At 38.6% G+C, this 16,469-nt stretch overlaps 1 protein-coding gene across 1 annotated transcript in view; it reads right to left on the minus strand.

Annotated features, from left to right (window-relative positions):
- The window catches only part of LOC108318597 (transcription factor COE2), a 66,683-nt gene that overhangs the window by 17,842 nt on the left and 32,372 nt on the right, over positions 1-16,469 (minus strand). Inside the window, exons 5-7 of the mRNA XM_017549782.2 lie at positions 2,738-2,826; positions 1,369-1,434; positions 1,109-1,286 (exon numbers count right to left, since the gene is read on the minus strand). Of these exons, the coding sequence (XP_017405271.2) occupies positions 1,109-1,286; positions 1,369-1,434; positions 2,738-2,826 (333 nt within the window). The remainder of the gene's footprint in view (positions 1-1,108; positions 1,287-1,368; positions 1,435-2,737; positions 2,827-16,469) is intronic.

Raw genomic sequence — 16,469 nt, forward strand, 5'->3', positions numbered from 1 at the left:
AAAGTGCTGGGATTACAAGCGTGAGCCACCTTACCTGGCCCACCTACTCTTTTGTAAAAACTTACCCTGGGCAAAAAAAGGAGGAATTCTTTTCCAATAAATAAATAAAATTAGAGAAAAAAAACTATCCCAATGTTAAGGACTTCATTAGGGACATTTACTCCTTTTAAAAATCATTCATGACGGATTTAGACTTAGCACTTCAATCATGAAATCAATCTCAATGCAAAGATCTTTACACAGTCTGCTTCACATGTAAGAGCACAGTTGTCTTATATTGGTTTGTTGTTATATATTTGTATATGAGATAACACAAAATAGGAGTTACCAAATAAAACCAAGCCATTCACTCTTGGTTACTAGGAAGAAAAATTTAGGTATCATAAATAATGGCAATCATCAGCTGCTTTCTAGTATTTAATCTGATAATTACAATAGCAGAAGCATAAATTTCTTTTCAGTTAATAGCTATAAATCTATTTTCCATAAGCCCAAATCCTTCTAAATTCATAATACTCAATTCTTTCTTTTCTCTCTCTTTTTTTTTTTTTTTTTTTTTGAGACAGGGTCTCGCTCTGTTGCCCAGGCTAGAGTGCACTTTAACACTGCGTGTGCACTCATATTCAGCCTCAGCTCATGCACAGTGTGCCAGCACACCCCACTGCTCACTGCAGTCTCGACTTCCCAGGCTCATGAAATCCTCCCACCTCAGCCTACCGAGTAGCTGCAACTACAGGTACCCACCACCACACCTGGCTATTTTTGTAGAGATGGATTTTCCCTATGTTACACAAGATGGTCTCAAACTGCAAGGCTCAAGAAATCTACCTGCCTCAGCCTCCCAAAATGCTCGAATTACAGGTGTGAGCTACCAGGCCCAGTCATAATATTCAATCTTCTGAAATATTTTCAGACAGTCTGCCTGGTACCTAAGAAGCTCAGACTCTAATAATGTATCATCTATAATCTTGAAATGATTGTACTGCCTATCTGTGGACACACTCTGTTGGACCTTTACGACTCAACCTCTGACTGCATCCACTCCAGCAGAACTTACTTTTTAAATGAATCAGACATATTTGGATTTTGATTCTAAGAAAGGTGGTACCTTGATTATTTCCTTGTGTTGACTCTGAGATGCTGACCCCAAGCTGGCTGCCATAGGAGTTGATTCCCATCATGCCACTGTGTGCTGGAGAGCTGGAGAGGGCTGGAAGCTGGCTGGGATTCCTGGGAACGCTGTAGAGGGCTTCAGCAATGTCTGCGGCTCGCTTCAAAATGATGTCCTACAAAACGTCAGGCTAATGTGAGCATTCTATCCAGCATAAAGTGCAAAACTCAATAAAGGGTAGGATGTGAGAATCTCACCTGGTTATTGTGTGGTGTGCCATAAAGGGCTTCCACTAGATCGGCAGCTCTTTTCAACAGCATTTCCTGGACAGCAAGCAAGGGTGGGGTATTGTCAGAGGCAAAATCCAAAATGGCAAACAAAAGAAAATTATAGGTAAAAATGAGAAATCTACACATCCCTCCCAAAATGTAAGTAATTAGCCAAGAGGTCCTATATTTGGTTTGACAGGTAGAATACCATTTAACACATAAATCTCTCTATAAATGCTCCATAAATGGATGTATTACCAAAACAAAAAACAACTGAGAGTGGAGTTGTTTAAAACAATTGAGAGTGAATTTGGTTAAAATTAATAATGTCATGGAAGTTCTATTAAATGCTACTTTCAGCCCATTCTGTTTTAAAAATCTAGTCCTCTAATTAACCAAATATTCTTAAAATGATTGATGGATTTGAGTTTAGCTGCTTGCCAAGGAGTTGTCCAGAGTACTGAAATTATCTTGACAATAACTTCTGCAAAATTTTCTTCTAATAAAGATGAATTCTTTCAATAATATTTCCCCCTATACGCTTTAACCAGAGAATTAGTAATCACAAATCCCTTTACTCTCATTTTGCCTTTTCCACCTCCTGTTTTTTTACAGCCTTTTAAATTGCTATTAACCTACTTTCCAGATAGCATCTAATTTAATGGCGGGACTAGGGATTTTTCCAGGAGGAAAATAAAGGTGTGATGTAGAAGCAACTGTGGTGCTTAAATTTTATTCACAGTGTGGAAAAGAGAACACAGCATTTTATAATTTGTGTGTTTAAAGTGCAAATACAAATGTGAAAATAGTCATCAGCTAAATGAGAATAAACTGATACACTTTTTAAATAAAGCTAACATCATGAGCCAAATTCATAATTTTATAAGGAAGTTCACTTGAAAGTGATGTATTTCATAGAAATTTTATACAGAAGCATTTTTCTCCTCATTAGACACCTATGTACATAGTAGACCTTCAATGAATAATATTGATTGTGGGTCCCTGCAATTATGGGTAAATAAAACATTTAAATACAAAGGAGTGGAAGCTTATACTTTTAACCAATTATGCAAATATTTATTTTCATAAAGGTGGCCATGTTGTATAAGCTGAATACTCCTGTTGTGTATCTGTTTTATAGGCTCAACTGTTCAGATTTCATATTTCCTAAGAGATTAATAAATACAACCATAATATATTTCATAGCTAGCAGATATTTTATGTGCCTCTTATATCTAAAGCTTAGCCAAATTTCAAGGCCTAGTTAATTTTAATGGGACGTAAATGCCTGGATTTGTCTAAGTTTGCTGAAATTCTACACAAATGGCTTCACATGTCAATTTCCAAAGCACGTTACCTTGGCTAATCTCTCAGGATCTCCAGGATGCCTGGGGATGACCTTCTGCAGTCTTTGGAAGCCATAGTCTATAGTGGGTTCATTTAATGCTGAAAAAGAAAAATCCTCTCTCTGAGTTTGTATCCTGGCCATAAAGCAAACCTTCTAATTAATTCTTCCACAGGTAATAAGAAGGTTCTGGATGCATAATGGATGTAATCAGTTAGAGTTTTTGCTGTTAACACTGGTTAATTCACATCTAAATTTAGAATTTATAGTACTTTTATATTTTTCCATTAGAATAACATTTCAAAATTTCAGATTATTACAATGATCATTTCTGCTTTAAGTGTACATACTTAAACTTCTCTGTTCACTATCAAATAAAGAAATACACGAGCAACCATATCTCGATTTCTTATGAAGATAATAAACTATTTTTATATTATTTTCCTTTCTCTCCTTCATCTCTTTCCTAAGTAGGACTGTATCGTCTATCACTTCTTCTAAATATCACTTTTTCTTAATCAGTCTCTTAAATACTTACATTCATACACATATAAACCTTCTATGAGCTTATTCTCATAAACCCTGTTTTTATGCATAATACGATTCCACAGTTTTCAATTATATTTAGTTACACCCACATCTGTTAAATGTCAGCTCCCCATCCCATCCCCACAAATACTGCAAATTTTATTCTACCACTATGCTCCCATTAAGATAGGGGCTGGCACATGGTAGGCACTTAGTGTCAGTAATTATAAAACAAGTGAGCACATTAATGAATGGCATACTTTAGCATTCCCACTATTCTAAAGAGTTTTCAGCATGCATTTTTTTCTTTCTCCTTCTTCCCTTTATTTTTAAAAAGTTTCTTGTTTAAATTTCATGGTTTTAAAATTAATGCATGATTAAAGCAAAAGGTACAAATAATAAAAAAATCACCTGCATTGCTGTTATGCAGCAATAAACACAGTAATGTGTATTTCCTTTAATCTTGTTCATATATATTTTATAATGTATGTATGTATGTTATTATTTTATCAAAACAATACCTTTTTAAAAAACCTATTAAAAACATTAAATATAGAAGAAAAATTAGCATAAACCCACTTAAGAAATGAGCCAGATTAACATTTTTTGCTTATATCTTTTCAGATTTAAACCTACACATATACCTAAAATTATTCAGAGACATACTGTTCACACTGTGACATAACTACTTTTCAGCCACTTAACAATATATCATAAACTTTCTCTCAGATCATTATTCTTTTATGACATTATTTTAAATTCCTGCATATTTTTCTATGACATGTTCTATAATTTATTTAAATGGCTTCCTAATATTGAGCATTTAATGTGACCCTAATTTCTCACTATTATAAATATCAGAGAAATAATTATCCCTTGTGCATAACTTTAATTATTTCAATTGCAAACTTCTAAGAATTAGAATTACTGGACCAAAAATTATGATTTATATTTTGGGCCTTTCAGACACATATGGTCAAATCACTCCTCAGGAGAAAGGAGTTTAGTCTTCCTCCAGCAATGTACGTGCTCATTTTAAATTACATTTTTTTTAGTCACCAGTGAGGTTGAAGAATTTTTTCTCATATTTGCTGATCATGTTAATTTCTTCTTTTATAACTGCTTATTAATACTTTCTGTACTCTTCTCTCACTTATAAAAATACTTTATATGTTGAGATTTTTAATACTCTGGCATCATGTTGTAATATCACATCCCAATTTATCCTTAAGTATTTGATGTATAGAAAGACCACCTCTACTCAAAGAACTGGTAGGTACACACACACACACACACATACACACACACACACACACACACACACAAATGTATATGTATATACACATATGTGTATACATATATGAATGCTTAAATTATTTAACTTATCTTTGCCACAATTTAAGTGTATTTCACAATTTATTGAATGATTTCTGGACATATATTCTGCTTTATTGATCTATGTTTCTATTCTGGGTAAAAATCACACTACTGTGGTTGTGACGCATGTTTAATGTTTGATAGTATAAGTGTCCTTCCACAAATACACAATCTTTTAAAACTACATTTTCTCGACTCTTCTGTTTTTTGTTTTTTGTTTGTTTGTTTTGAGACAGAGTCTTGCTCTGTGGCCCAGGCTGCTGGAGTAGAGTGGTGAGATCTTGGCCCACTGCAACCTCCACCTCCTGGGTTCAAGAGATTCTCCTGCCTCAGCATCCTGAGTAGCTGGGATTACAGGCATACGCCACCATGCCTGGCTATATTTTTTTGTGTTTTTTAGTAGAGACAAGATTTCACCATGTTGTTCAGGCTGGTCCTGAACTCCTGGCCTCATGATCTCCCTGCCTTGGCCTCCCAAAGTGCCAGGATTACCGGTGTGAGCCACCGCGCCCAGGCTTCTCAACTATTCTTATCCATTTATTCTTTCCGGATTAATCTTAAGGAAATTTCTAAAAAATGTTTCAGTTGCATTAAATCTACAACTAGAGAGAAAATGGATGGCTTTGCAATAGCAACACTCCACCTTCCTCTTCAGATCCCTCAGTAAACTGTGTACTGCTCAATGTATAGGTGTTAAGCTTTTTGCTTTCCATTTTAATTATTTGCTGCCTATTTCACTGTGAATATGGCTGCTCCTTAATCATATTGTCCAAGAGTCTTATTAGTGTCTAAAAACACTTTTGTGTTGTACACAACTGTGCAGGAAGTCTATGGTATAGAGATTAAGACAATCGGCTTTAGAGTTGAGTAGATCTAGGGTCTGAATTCCAGCTCCACAGTCTCTGCGAGCTGTTTAAAATCCATTTTATGGGTTGGCTGTCAAAATCAAATAAAACTATTTCTATAATGTCCCCAGCACTGTGCTTGGCATATAAAATATCTTTTTCTTTTCTTTTGAGATGGGGTTTCACCCTGTTGCCTAGGCTGGTCTCGAACTCCTAGGCTCAAGACATCTGTCCACAGCCTCCCCAAGTGCTAGGATTACAGGCATGAGCCACTGCACCTGGCCCATAAAAGATCTTAACCAAAGGTAACCATTATTTTGTAACAAAAATCCCTGACAGATATCACTATGTTTTTTTCTTATTACTTCTCTTACGCCTGTACATTCGTATCATCTACTTAAAGTGATCATTTTGTCTCCTTTTGACAAACATATTATCCCATTTAGTTCTCTTAATCCTATTCTTGTGTTGTCTAAAACTTCCCAAACAATGCTCCAAAATGAGGATAAAGTTGGATATTCTTGTTTTTCTCTGAATGGGAGTGACATATTTTACCACCAAATATGATGTTGGCTATTTGAGATAGATCTTATTGATCGTGGTTCAATAAGGGTTATTAGGACTTCTTGGGGTTTTAGAAAATCACAGTCACATGAATTTTCTCCTTTGGCCAAATATATATATACAAACTCTTGCTCTGTTGTCCAGGTTGGAGTACAATGGCACGATCTCAGCTCACTGCAACCTCCGCCTCTCAGATTCAAGCATTTCTGTCTCAGCCTCCCTAGTAGCTGGGATTACAGGTGTGAGCCACTGCACCCTGCCTATATTATATTCTATAATATATTTTCCAGTATTTCAAAATTAAACATTAACTCATGGATGTAATATATCATTTTATTGGTATATATCTGAATTCAGTTTGTTAATATTTCATTAATACAATGGCACAAGGATTAAATCAGTTAAGTTCCTAAGAACAGCACCTGGCACTTGGTGAGCACGCAAGTTTATTGTTATTGCTGTCAGGAATCTATGTGTACATATCAATAACTAGGATTGTGTGCATGGCTCTGTCCAACTAATGTTTGGTTTTTATTTTATACCAGCTTTGAAAACTATATTGAGGAGTTTTCTATATTTTATCCTATGCTCTATAAATCCTATATAGCATGGATAGCAGCTCTTGGCTAAACACTTGAAAGAACGCTAGTAAACTTGCTCATACTAAAGTCACCAATAGCATTTTAGCCAAACCAACAGGAACTTTTCCATTCTCTTCTTAACCCCAAGTTAACACTTGACACCGCTCATATTCTCCACTTCAAGAAACCCTCCCACCCACTGGCTTCCTGAACTCACACTGCCCAGCTTCCTTCCCACCTCTTTGGCCATGTCAGCCTACTTTGAGAACTGCTCTTTCTCTGCCTCGCTTGTCAATGATGCTTCTCAAGATTGTTGCCAGGCAGCCTTCTGCTTTGCTGCACATTCTCCTGGGCAACTTCATCAATTCCTCATGATTTCCACATGCAGCTACATGCTAATAGTCATAAAGCTTGATCTCTAGACTAGATACCTGACCTGAGATTCAGCTTTAAATATCCAACTGTTGGCTAGAAAATTCCACTCAGCTGTCCCATAGATCCCTCCCACCCAAGATACCCAAACTCAGGAGATTCTCTGTGAATTGCGTTATTATCCAAATGACTGACTGCCAATCAGAAACCTAAACTTCGTTCTGTTTCTCAATATCATTGTATTTTTTCTAGAAAAAAATCATCTATTTCATCAGGACTGTAAATGTTTTAGCATAGAATCTATATTGTATTTGTTTAAAATTTCTCACTTATCTAGAGTTCCCTGACCCCTCATCCCACTGAAATGTATACAAATTTATGTATATGTTTAAATTATTTAACTTATCTGGATTTTATTTTGTTGTGTAACATTAAGTACTTACCTTTGCCACAACTTAGTAAACTTCACAATTTTGTGGTAATTTGCTGATTAGTCTTATTTATAATTTTGACTTCCTTTAGTTCCAGAAAGAATACCCTAAAATTTCTATGTAATTTAGTACTAAATTGTTAATTGTTTATTGCAGTCAACTGCCCTGGATTCAAAAAGGTATCCTTCACAGTATCTGCCTTTTGGAATGTATTGAGTTTTTGTGAATTAGTACATATTAGTTTTGTCTGCATTTCCTGGGCAATGCTTTAAAGTCTTATTTCATCTGTCTTTTTGATCACATTATTTAACACATCTATTTTTGCTACTGTAAATTTGTCTTCCCACGTTCTCATATTTCTAATAGTTTTAAATATATATACTTTTCTAGTGATTTGACATATATATATATATACACACACATATATATATATATACACTTTTTTTTTTTTTTTTTTTGAGACAGGGACACAAACTCTGGTTCTGCCATCCAGGCTAGAGTACAGTGGTGTGATCATGGCTCACTGCAACCTCGCCTCCTGGGCTCAAGCAATTTTCCTGCCTCAGCCTCCTGACTAACTAGGACTACAGGCAAGCACCACAAGCCTAATTTTTGTATTTTGGTAGAGATGGGTTTTTGCCATGTTGCCCAGGCTGATCTTAAACTCGTGAGCTCAAGCAGTCCGCCCACCTTGGCCTCTCAAAATGCTGGGACTATAGGCGTAAGCCACTGCCCCCAGTTTGTACACGCTATTTTAATTTACAGAAGTGTCTTTAGACTTCTCTGAAAATGTTTTATTTTTCCTATTTGAGGTATTGAGTCACTCCATATATAAGGGATTTTGCTTGCCTTCAATCTTCCCACCTCTTTCTCTCCACTTACACATTTTGTTGACAGTTTATCATTTCCAGCTGATTTACTATTCTTAGATTTTCTATGATCTGTATTTTTAGAAACTAATTTTCATGTTTCCACTAAGTCTTATCACCATATTAACAGTAATTTTTAAGACACTCTCTATTTAACTGCTTTCTCTGCCAACCACCAATCCTGTGATAGCACAACTTTTCCCATCTTGCATTCTTCATTGATTCAATTCTGCAGTCAGGTGCTATCAGTAGGAGTAAGACTAAAATTCTGCCTCGGCCATTGAAATAAGAGTATCTTTTTGCCTTTCTCACACATAAATGACAACTGTCCTGGATAGAGAATAGTTAAGCACACTCTCGCATTCAAGATCAACTTTCTGCTTATGCCAGTAGTTCTCACTCCTCAAGGTGGGGACTAGGGAGCCCGAGGGTGGCTGTTGGGGGTCTCTTCCATCACTTCCTTGCCCTGATGTTCTTTCCTAAGGGGGAATGATGAGGCAAGCTAGAGATCACATATCCACCAGTACACCCCTCTCTGTACACGCCAGCACAATAGTGCAAAATTTCTGGCATTTTAATGACTTTAGCCTAGCTTCAAACATTAATACCAGATTTCCTTTATTTTTAGGTTTTCCTGAAAGTATCCTCTAATATATTCTGGGGGCAGGGGCCAATTAAGCACTTGCACTCACAAGACCATCTTACCTAGAAACACATGCAAGAACAGCTGTATATTTAAGTAGAATCATTCTGTAAACTTCTTTTCTTCCACTTAGCATTGTCAGCAATTTGGGAAGGCTTTTTAATAATGTGATTTTTAGTGGTGGTAATATGCAATAATGAAAACCATTGTTACCACCATTAGGACATACTGAAGCCTTACTATGTTATGAGTACTCTGCTAAGCCTTTTAGATACAATAGCTGATTCGATTCAGATTGCAACCCTATGATGTGGGTTTTATCCCCAATTTCAATGCAGTCTCAAGTGGTAAAGATGAGATCTGTATCTTGCTTCTCTAACTCCAAAGCCTGTGCTCTTAACCTTTCCTACTGCGGAACCAGAGACCATGATCCTTCCATCCCCCTCTGGGCTGCCTCCCCAGCTTCAAGTAAAGAGCTACAGATGCAAGAGCATGAATGAAGCCCTGCCTGGGTTGCCTGACTTTGTCACTGAGACCAGAAGGAGACCCCATGTGGCATCAACCAGCAAACACAAACAGCTGCCTGGTGCTGCAGGGCAAACAGACTTGATGATGAAATTCTCAAAATTCTTCATTACCTAATTTTTTTTTTTGAAGTATGCACCATTTCATTACCCAAAGTGCAGATTTTCTTAGACAGAGAAAACAGGAAAATTGTAGATATGGGTACACTCACAACGTGCTGAATACAAACTAAACAGATATCCCATTAGGTAGAAAATCTAACCCATCCCTGTCTCTATTTCTGTCCTTGTCCCTTTTCATCTGCATGGCTGCCACCCACCCTGTCAAGTGCTCTGGCTCTCCTAAGAGCACTGTGGGGGGTCCAATCAGGGACCCCCACCACCGCCCTCCTTATCCCTTGGTCTTTCTTCCTGCTCACAGAAGAAGTCTCTGGAGCTGGGCTCTAACCAGTGCACACAGGTGGGATGGAGATGAGGTTTTCTTTAGTATAATTTATCACACATTTGCACCCATTGTTCTCCCAGCCAGATTGCAAACCACCAGGATACAGGGTCATGTCTAGTTTCTCTTGCCTGCCCTCCCCTCCCCAGCTCCCAAATTAGACCTGGCAGAGTATTGACCACACTGGGTTAGCAATTAATGTTTTAAACTGAATAAATAGATAAGGCACAATTGTCTATTTTTATGTTGTTTCTTGGTAGGTCCCTCCCAGACTTCATAGGTGTCAACTATGGGATACATCTTGCACGTATCCAAGTGAGACAGGGGACAGTAAAACACACTTTTCTACACAGACAGGGAATAATCACACTCACACATATACACAGAGAAGAGAGAATTTCACTTAATCAAATGCTCATTGGAAGTAGAAATCATGAAGGTGAACACACTTGAGCTCTGTTTAGCCAACAGTAAACCATAAGAGGAACCTCAGCCTTTACGACATGATTGCTTTTGACAACTTTTTGGTTCCAGACTGACTTCCCAACTGACCAGTTGCTTTTGAGTCTTTTAAATTCAGCTTTACCTTGAATCCCAGCTTCCTCCCTCCCCTCTCCATTTCCCTGAGAGCTCTCTGGCTTTTCAGCCCTGGTGTGAGCGAAGCAAAGCTCAATTAGCTAATGAGGTGCCCAAGACCAGCACCAAGACTGTCTCCAAGGGCCAACCAGGCCATTAACTGCCATCATCAGTGTAAATTTACAACCTCGCCTACCACATAGAGTGCAGGGATGCTGTGAAGTTCTGCCAACCCTTTGGCTGACAGGGATACAGAGAAGTGCTGGTAAGCCAAAAACAGAGTAAATTAAAAATATGCTTCAATCTATAGGCTCTATTTATCTATGTCTTTCTTTAGTAACATAACATTAAGGTAAAAGGTCATAGCCCTGCTGAAATATAATTTATATTTACCTTTTATTAAATAATTACGGCATGGCATGAAGTTAAATATTACAGAAGCTAATCAAGAGGGAATTCAAGACAGAAAACTCAGACATGAGAATTTCGTCTTTGCTATACATAGAATGTCTTAATCCTCCACTGGGAGTCATTCGGGTTTGCTTAAGGAGTTTAATAATACACATTTCAACTGCCACAGAATCTAAATCCCATTTGGATCAGCCTTGAAAAACTTTCATCAATACCTTGAGATTTCATAATATTTCTCTTGAGAGCCTGGATCTCATGTGCCATTTCTCATTTTGATTGCGGGTATAATATATGAGATTACTTACATATATCTTGGACCCAATAAATAAACTATAAGCAATGTGTGAATTTTTTTTAAGTAAATAGTATTTAACTAAAAATATCTACTGGGAACCACTCTTTAAAAAAAAAAAAAAAGGCTGGCTGGTGCTCAATATTAATTTTCCCAAAGGATTAGTGAGATATAAAATTCTATATGGTTTTAATTTTCTTTCCTTAAGAGGAGGCACAGGAGCAGATAATACTTACCCCATCTTATGCTTCTACTTCTGTTTTACAAAAATGAAGGCGACACTGGCTAACATGGAAATGGGGATCCTTGTTAGAACCCTGCTCAGCCTTTACAATTATGGCCTTGACATTGCAGGCTGGAGCTCACTGATGCTCTTGACCAGCAGGGGTACTGATCACAAAGATGGCAACATCAAGTCCTGGTTGCTTTTTTTTGCAAAAAATATGAGAGAAGATGATGATGGGTGAGGGGAGATCTGAGTTCTCAATTTGGCTGCCACTCTGGGGATGTTGGCGGATCATACCACTGGCCTCAGTTGCAACTTTACTCACCAGTGAGTCTTCCCTTAGATGCTAGGATTACCATGGAGTCTGTAGATGGTCATCAGGAGGTCAATAAAAGTGGAAATTCTCATTCTGGCCAGCATGGTGAAACCCCGTCTCTACTAAAAATACAAAAATTTGCTGGGCATGGTGGCATGTGCCTAAAGTCTCAGCTATTCAGGAGGCTGAGGCAGGAGAACCACTTGAACCCAGGAGGCAGAGATTGCAATGAGCCCAGATGGTACCACTGCACTCCAGCCTGGCGACAGAATAAGACTCAGTCTCAAAAAAAAGAAAGGAAAAAGAAAAAAAGAAATTCTAAGCCTAGCCATGTGTTTGTGCATCTATGTTTTATCTGCAGAAAAGGAGCTTCACTTTATCCGATGTTCACAGAGCCCATGGTCTGGTCTCCTAAGGGTGACACCCACAGAACTGGAGGATCCCTACAGCCCTAACTCTAAAATCCAACTTTCTCCAACAATAAGGAAAACCACTGAAAGGTTTTCTTTGCATTCTAAGAAACAAAGCAAACAAACAAACAAACAAAAAACTGAAATCTGTATCATGTGACTGCCATATAAATACAAGACCAGAAGATAGACATTGACCAGCAATAGAAGAGAAAATGTGCTTTAACAATACCTGCCACTGGCTTTGGCCAAGGAGAATTACTCTCTGTTGACAGTGCAAGACGGCATGAAATGATCTGGCTTTGGGAGGAATTTAGATAAACACAGATGAGCTTCTGCCATCATGTCACTTTAGGACATCTCCGTCCTCTTCCCTTACATAGTACTTGGCTCCCACCTGTTTATTCCCGCAGTCTGTCTTCCGTGTGCTAGGATTTTGGTTCCCTTCTCCCTCCCTCCTATTCTCCTCCCAATTTCCTTGTCCAATCATCTCCCTTCGGCCCTATTCCTCATGTGTCCAGCATTCAAAGGCTATGTTAAATTCACACTTAAAGGCTTCTAAGTTTTTCATTGCATATGATGGTGTGATGGGATAAAGCTGGCCCTAGCTTGGGATCTGTCTTAGTTCCCAGCACTAACAAATGACACCACCTTCACTGGGTCACTTGGCCAGGTAAGGCTTTGGTTTATTTCTCTGCAAAGACAAAGGATTGGGGTAAATGGCTTCAAAGACCCCTTTCAAACGTTCACATTTCATGATTCTAAGGCCATCACTGATTGGGAGCAGTAGCTTTCTTCTCTGAGGAGTAGAGATGGGTGGAGCTGAAGTCAAGGGCTGTTGAATTAAGTTGTCTTTAACCTCAGCTACATTGAAATCTCTCCCCACATTCATAAGTTTCAATGTAGCAAAAGTTCAGTGTCACCAATTTAAAAACAAAAAGGAACAAAGATAATATAGAAACACATTATTAAAAGGCAGGAGCTGCCTTTGTGGACACAGGAACAAGAATACAAGAAGAGAACCAACAGTGCACAAGCTGAAGATTAGACCGAAGCCTCTGATATTTAATTTTAAATGAAATATTAATTTAATATTTAATTACACTTTGGCTTCCAGAAAAACTGCAGCAGCAAGACAGATTGTTTGAAGAAGGGAATAATATACATGGTTAAGAAGACAACTGTAAAAATTAAAGATAAATTTCAAGGGTAAATCTAAATGCCACAACGGAGCAGTTATAAATACGCTCTTGCTCTCTGTAATGTGTATTTAGAATATTATAGCCAAGCACGCCAGTCCATTAAGGGGCTGGGATGTCTCTAGTGAAACAACAGCCCCCTATTCTGGGGCTAGCCATGGACACATCATTCCTCAGACTCAGCTGAATGATGTATCTGACTTTCACAAGAGGTGGGAGTGGAGGCAACTTAGTAAAAGTGCAGGCTGCCAGGAGGGCTATTGACTCAACCTGTCTCCACTTTGAACAGGGAATAGTTGTACTCGGGCCAGTTTCTGATGTCTGAATTGGGTATTTTTAACTAAAAATCAGATTCATTTCTTCAATGGGATTTTTTTTTTCCAGGATAATGCTATACTGGGGGAAAAAATGCGAAGTGGATGAGCTATTAACATTTGAAATCCAGTTTGCACATCTGTGCAGTGCAGCTTTATGAAGGCAGGCCCCACAATCCGTGCAGAGCCTTGGGGAGGAGGCTGTTTGGGGTATGACTTGGGGGGGTGCGGAAAAACCTAGGCTTCTAACTTTTCCTCCCAGCTGCTGCCTGTTCTTGCCTTAATCCTGTTGACGAATACTTTCTCCTAAATAATGAACAGAAAAAAAAATTGTTTTTGCTAAAATAAAAGATAAGAAGTATTCTGGGGAAGGGGTTAGTTAGCATGAATTCTTTGGTTTCTTGGTGTGTCTCAGTTAGCAGGTTGTCTATGTAGACCTCTAAGTTCTCCTGTACACCTTGTCAAGTACCTACTCTGCGTGCACCTGGGCCAGCTGGGGCATAGTCAATCTCTTCTACTCCTTTGGTCCACCTTTTATTTTTTATTTATTTATTTTTCCTAAAAAGACCTCTGGGGTTTTTTTTATTATTAATTATTTATTTAAGAAACAAGGTTTCCCTTTGTCATCCAGGCTGGAGTATAGTGGTACAATCATAGCTCATTGCAGCCTCCATCTCCTGGACACAAGCGTTTCTTCCACCTTGGGCTCCCAAGAGCTGGGACTACAGGCCTGCACCACCAACCTAGCCATTTTTTTTTTCTTTTTAGAGACAAGATCTTGCCTGGGTTGTTCTCAAACTCCCAGCCTCAAGTGAGCTTCTGGCCTCAGCCTCCCAAAGTACTAGAATTTTAGGTGGGAACCATGGTGCCTGGCTTCTACCTTTTAATACCTGCTTCCTTGTGACCCTCTATGTGAGTCCATATTCTCTCATAGCCTTGGACTTCTCTGTCTCCTGCAAAAACCTGGTTTCTAATCGAGATCGAGATACTCATGGCACGATGTGGTAGGTCTTTCAAGAATCTACATTTTCCGGCAGACACACAAAGAAACCAGGCACAGGTCCAACAGCAATGAGAGAGGACGCCACCCAGAGCTTCCCAGAGCTGCATGTCTCCCCCCACCGGATGCTTACAACAGTGAATTGTGCTTGTATTTTTATATTGATATCCATAAATACCTTTGTATATGTATATAATTTTATCTTTCTAAGGGGGTAAGTATATCCCCATGTTTTTAGCTTAGAAAAATGGCACAAAGAATAGTTGTTGTTCCTGAAAGTTGGAATGCAAATCTCTGCCTCTTCACTCTGTCATCGGCTCTCTTCTATACAAGAGCCTGTCCCAGTGCCAAGTTCTCTCAAATTTAATAAAAACATGGAGTTCATATTTCTCTGCCTCCTGCAACTTCAGTTATTCGTAGAGAGGATAATTTCTATGACTTGTAAAGAATTCAAGGCACTTCTCAGACTCTGGGTCTAGCACATCATGCTGACTGGAGCCTCTCCTTCATGACTCCTGCTTTTTGAGTCCTCTAGAAAGTTCCACCTAAGAGCAAGCATTACTGTTGTGTTCACAGTGAAAGGACCCAGTCTCATAAGAACGTCTCCAGGGGTGAGGTGCTTTATAAGCCAAAAAGTCTCTGCAACAGCCTCAAAGCAGAACTTAGGGCTTACAAACTTGTTTCTTTGTTTAAAATACACATTCCCTACATTAGTTGAACCACTGTGGAAGACAGTGTGGTGATTATTCAAGGATCTAGAACAAGAATTACCATTTCACTTAGCAATCCCATTACTGGGTATATGCCCAAAGGAATATAAATCATTCTCTTATAAAGATACATGCATACGTATGTTTGGTGAAGCATATTCACAAAAGCAAAGACTTGGAATCAACCCAAATACCCATCAATGATAGACTGGATAACAAAAATGTGGTATATATGCACCATGGAATATTATGCAGCCATAAAAAGGAATGACAGCGTGTCCTTTGCAGGGACATGAATGAAACTGAAAGCCATCATCCTTAGCAAACTAACACAGAAACAGCAAATCAAACACCGCATGTTCTCACTCATAAGTGGGAGTGGAACAATGAGAACACATGGATGCAGGGAGGGGAAAAACACGCACCATCTGTGGGGAGGGGAAGGGAGAGCATCAGGACAAATAGCTAATTTATGCAGGGCTTAATACCTAGGTGACAGGTTGATCTGTGCAGCAAACCACCATGGCACACGTAAACCTATGTAACATAACTGCACGTCCTGCACATGTATCCCAGAACTTAAAACTTAAAATGTAAATTAAATGAAATACAGATTCCCAGATCCTCTCAGAAGAGTAGCAAGAAATATTCCCATATTGCAATCTGAAAATCAGGGCCCAGGTAAGGCATCTTCTGAGACCCCCTTCATGCTCACTGGCCACGGCACTCACTCTGTACCCTTTAAAACCCTCTAGGTTTCAAGTTTTGCCTTTTCCTCTGGCCACGGCCTATTTCCTGTGCACTTCTCCAGAGTAGCAGCCAGAGAGCCAAGGTATCATCTCCAAGTAACACCAGGCAAGGCCAAACAGATGGCCTTGGTGTCCTTTTTTCGAATAAACTGTACAGAATTAGGAAGTAGTACAGATTAGTTGTTAAAAGAAGAACTTTAGAATAAGGCATCTAGGATTCATCATAGCTTGGTGATCTTAGGCAAATGACTTAATTTCTCTAAGTAGCAGCATCTCAGCTATGAAGTTGAGATACTCATAGAACTGTTATCACAAAGGTGGTGATACTCAGAGCCCGTGGGCGGAGCCTTCCTTGCCTTATGTGC

Source organism: Cebus imitator, unplaced genomic scaffold (genome assembly GCF_001604975.1).
Source record: "Cebus imitator isolate Cc_AM_T3 unplaced genomic scaffold, Cebus_imitator-1.0 Scaffold221, whole genome shotgun sequence".
Classification (NCBI taxonomy): Eukaryota; Metazoa; Chordata; class Mammalia; order Primates; family Cebidae; genus Cebus; species Cebus imitator.